This window comes from Miscanthus floridulus, chromosome 9, assembly GCF_019320115.1.
Source record: "Miscanthus floridulus cultivar M001 chromosome 9, ASM1932011v1, whole genome shotgun sequence".
Lineage (NCBI taxonomy): Eukaryota > Viridiplantae > Streptophyta > Magnoliopsida > Poales > Poaceae > Miscanthus > Miscanthus floridulus.
The window spans coordinates 53,779,564-53,784,291 of NC_089588.1; the positions used below are offsets into that span (position 1 = coordinate 53,779,564).

Sequence of the window (4,728 nt, forward strand, 5' to 3'; positions counted from 1 at the left end):
TCTCTGGTTCTCTTCCCGTTCACGATGGGAATCTATTGCGGCTCCCCTCAAAGCCTGTGTGGGTGGAGGCTACTTTGTCCGTCCTGCTCCGGTGACTTCGTCGGTGATGGGATCCGGCTAGAGGAGATTTCTTTGGCGGACATAGAGGTGCTCAGGGACCTACATGTAATTTTCTTGTTTGTCGAGGGCCTTTGTGAGATTTGGTTGGGGCAGCTGTTCCGCCTGTACCCTTTGTGTAGTGTCTATATCTGTACGCGTGTCTTTGCATGGTTTCCTTACATCGTAATATATATCGCGTACTTGTGATAAAAAGAACAAGTTGCCTGCATACGCAGACAACCTCTCAATCTTTCAGATCATTGAGGCTTGGAGAACTTCTGTGACTGCTCCTTTTGCTTTAGACATCTTCAGGGCACTTATACTGCTACACAGGACAAAGGCAAGGATCACCCCTCTCTTAGAATCATGGATTCAGTCTCATTTGTAATTTACATGATCTTCTTCCTCTCTTTCTTTGTCTCCTGAACCATCTCTTCCCTTTCTCTCTCTTTGTAATCTCTGTGTCTGTCTTTTTATTTAATAAATTACAGTAGGAGCTTCTTCCTCCTCTTGATTCCTCAAAATAAAAAACCCCACCATGATGATTCACAACCTCAGTATAAAATGTTTTGACAGGCGTGTTATCATTAAGCCGCTTCACACCCCATCCGGTAGAAGCCCCTCTTTTAGTCTCCAAGGACCACCGCTACTAGAACGATTTTGAGTTGCAGAATTTCATGTTTTAATTTTGGGGTCCAAATCGAACCTTATAAACTGTTCCAAAAACAGAACAACCAACTTCTCGTTCAGGAGAGAAATCACTGGTGATTTCATTCATAAACGTTGCCGGCAGGATTGTAGGTAGTGTACTCGCAGGACTCAGCTCGTTCTGTTGGTTTGCCATTTCTGAACTAGCAAATATGGATAGGACCTGCTACAAATCAAGTAACATCCGAAGGAGCAAGAAAATTTGCTCAACCACACATACATATAACAACGTCGAATTGAACTGAGTATACATATACAGCATAAACCACAGGTGCAACACCGAATTCGCACTAGCATGATTGTAGTAAGCAAAACTGTTTTACAAATAACCTGATTCTTATGAGCACTGACCTGGAGAAAAACACTTGAAAGGAACAACACTTGAAACCGATCGAAGGGGGCTGAGGTTCTGAGATGGATGCCTCCATTATTGCTGCAAAGAAGCAACCGCATAAACAAAGACAAGCTGCGCTGACTTGACCCAAGCCTAAGATGCCTAATGACAAATATGAGAGTTTATTGCCACACGCTTTGGTGACGCATGGCATAGTACGTGGCATGAACCTTCCATTGCTATGTACACAAAAAACACTGACGTGTACTGGCTCAGACATTTCCACTTGCCATGTAATAAAAAGTGGACCAACCTAGAAGGAACTAGGTGGCATTTTGTATTAGTAAGAAGAAAATAGACACCCAAATTCGCCTCGACGAGGACTTAAACCTGAGCTAGCTCAGCTTTCTCACTTGCTATGTAATCAAAATGAAGACTGTCATAACTGTATTCTCAGGCCAGTTTCGACAAGATCCCTCTGTTTGTTAGACAGAACATTCCTTCTATACATCCTAGTTGCCAGAAAACTTAGTTTCAGTAGATGGCCATTTGGGATAGGTGTTTTTTTTACAAATTTTACAAGAACTCTGGGAATCTTTTAAAAAATATAAAATGTATCTGCTTATTTACATAGGTTGCCAACACATCCAGATCATCTGTTCTATTACAAATAGCAAGCATAGAAACACAAGCAGCATTTTGAGTACTCCAATAAAACATGACAGGAAAAGGAGGTAGATCTTTCTGTATTCGTGGGCATGATGGTTATATTGCCGGACAGGAAGGAGATGTAGGGGTGAAGGGAAATGAACATGTCTCGTCATTTCCTGCAACTGATGCCTGGGCCGATAGATTGACTTCCCTCGTCGTCAAAGCAGGTTTGCTTGGATGCCCTTCAAAGTGGTTCTTCAAACCCCTCTTCTGTTCGTCATTAAGGGAGCCAATAACCTGAACTTCCTTCAGTTTCTTAAGATGATTTAGCGATCCAAACTGCGGCAGCGATCCAGTACTACAGCAGCCAGCCTTCAGTACCTCGAGATTTTCCATTGCTTCTTTTCCAATGCTTAAATGTAACATGGATCTGCTAGCAATCTCCAGGACCTGTACCTTTTTATAACAGCGGTCCTCCACCCCATCGGTCATGACACAGAAGTTGAGCATACCTAGAGGAACTGCTTCCTCTTGAGGGGACGAGTCTCCTCTGTAGTTTGTTCCCTGCAGTTGGGTCACTGCCCTTTCAGCTTGAGGATCACAGGCTGGTGACTCAACTGCAGGTGCATCTTGAGGTGTGTTCACACGAAGGCGTAGAATACATAGTTCCTGTAGATTCCCAAGGACTCCTATGTCATCTTTAGATAATACGTCCACCTCTAAATTTAACTTTTTAAGATTACAAAGGTGTCTGATCCACATAGGCAATTTTTGTAAAGGTCCATACAGCTTAAGGCTCTGAAGTTTCTTTGGTGGCCTTGAAGTTTCTCCAGTGATATCAGTGGGCATGCAATCCAAACAACCTTGATTACCCTTGTCAAGCCACACAGACAAGGATTGTAAATGAGAGTGATCTGAGACGGTAGAACATAACTCCTTACTGTTATTCTTGCTCGCTCCAGCAACTCCAAGCTTGCGTAATTGAGTAAGATTCTTGAGCTCTTCTAGGATGACTTTCCCTTTGGCAGCACTGATATTGACAAATCCAAGTGTGTGCAACAGAGTCAGTTTTCCCACCCCTGATGCCATCTGAACACCAACCAGTTGAAGACATTTGCGATTCTCTAGTGGGGTGGTAGTGCCTGCACGGATATATTGAAGCTTCTTTAGCTTGGTGATGGACGCTGGCAATGCGACTATGGAGGTGTATCTGACATCAAGAATTTGGAGCTGACTTAGCTTACTCACTGAACCTGGCAGATTCCTGATCATACTGCATCCTCTGAGTGAAAGGAACTTGAGGCGACACAGAAGCTTAAGCATCTTATGGAGGTCTTTATCGGTGACACCTGATGCATTCTCCAGATCAAGCACCCGAAGCACTTTCATACTTTCAGAAATGAAGAATGGTGACCAATCACCAAACACTGCAAGGGAACGAAGACGAGACAAGTCAATGCTCTCAAACACAATCCTCTCTCGCTCCCAGCTTCTCTCTATGACAAGGTGCCGTCCTGTACGCCCAGTGGTCTGGCAGCAACATCCCTTCAGTGCAAAGACCTCAAGTGCAAAGGTAACATTCTCTTCTTTTGGTCTTGACATGATATACTCATGGAAAAAAGCACTGACTTGGCACCAAACTAATCTCATGTTTGTGACGATTGCCCGCTCTGGTGGTTGGATCATGCTCAGCTCAATGATCTTTGCGAAGAGCTCCTCTCCATTCTCATCTGTGCTATCACTGTCCTTGTCTTTCGAGTAACCCTCTGCAACCCACCTCATCACCAAACGTCGCCGCCGAATGATCTCTGACTTGGGGAAGATTGACTGATAAAAGATACAAGGCTTCAAGAAATCTGGGCAAGAACGAAAGTATGAATGTATCCAGCGAAACATATCCTGTAAACAAGCAAACTCATGCCTTGTCTCCATGTTATTTATAAATTGGCCATTCAAAATTTTGGCTCTTTCTATCCAGTTGAATATAGGGACCAAATAGTCAGCGATAGAAACTATTATTTTTGGAAGTCCACCACACTTTGAAATAAGTTGCTGGAGCACCAAGTCATTTTCAATACCATCTGAAAGCGAATATGGACTCCTTGCTACCTACATGTCAAAATAGCAATAACATTAGAGTTGGACGTTACTTCAAATTGAAAAATATGAAGTGTTCAACATGCAATACTAGTGTTACATGAATGGAGAATGGCTTCCCAACCGTTACGCTTCTCAACGCGCTCTCTCCACAACGAAGAGCTCCTGAGACGCATGAGAGGTAAATGCTTCCGTTGCCTCTCCCCTGGCCATGCCGCTGCAGAGTGTAGGGACCCTGTGCGGTGACTCAGCTGTGGCCGCTGGGAGCATAAAAGCAGAGTGTGCAGAGACAGAGCTTCTTCAACCAAGCAGCAAGCCCCCCAGCTCCCTACAGCCCCTCCTCCAGCTTCGCCCCCCCCTGAAGGACCGCGATGGCAAGGCCTAGGGACCCCGCCGACCGCCCCCAGGACACTGCAGCGGTGGCCTTCTCCATCGAAGACATGGACCACGAGCTCAACCGCCTCTCCATGCACGGCACAGTGGCCTGGCTGGGGAAGGACCGGCCGAAGGTGGAACAGGAGGTAATCAAGAAAGCCATCTGCCACCGGTTTGCAGTCCGCCCGGAGGACGTCACCGTCGTCAAGCACTTCCCCGAGGACTTCTTCTGCGACTTCAAGCACCGCCACCAATGCGACGAAGCTGCGGGTCAGGGAAGGTTCCCCTACGGCAACCTCGACATCCACACCCGACCTTGGCAACTGGCCACGCACGGCGACATCAGCGACCCCAAGTACCACGTCCGGCTATGCTTGGAGGGCATCCCTTTGCAGCCTTGGAACGAGAGCATTGCCAAAAGAGCCATCGCAAGAGCCTGCGACCTCCATTACGTCGAGCAGGCA

The 4,728-nt window shown here is 46.0% G+C and overlaps 1 protein-coding gene across 1 annotated transcript; it reads right to left on the reverse strand.

Annotated features, from left to right (window-relative positions):
* Positions 1-1,906: 1,906 nt before the first annotated feature.
* Positions 1,907-3,181, reverse strand: LOC136479916 (disease resistance protein Pik-2-like). Its single transcript, XM_066477626.1, has one exon. The coding sequence runs from the start codon at positions 3,179-3,181 to the stop codon at positions 1,907-1,909; it is 1,275 nt and encodes a 424-aa protein (XP_066333723.1).
* Positions 3,182-4,728: the final 1,547 nt, after the last annotated feature.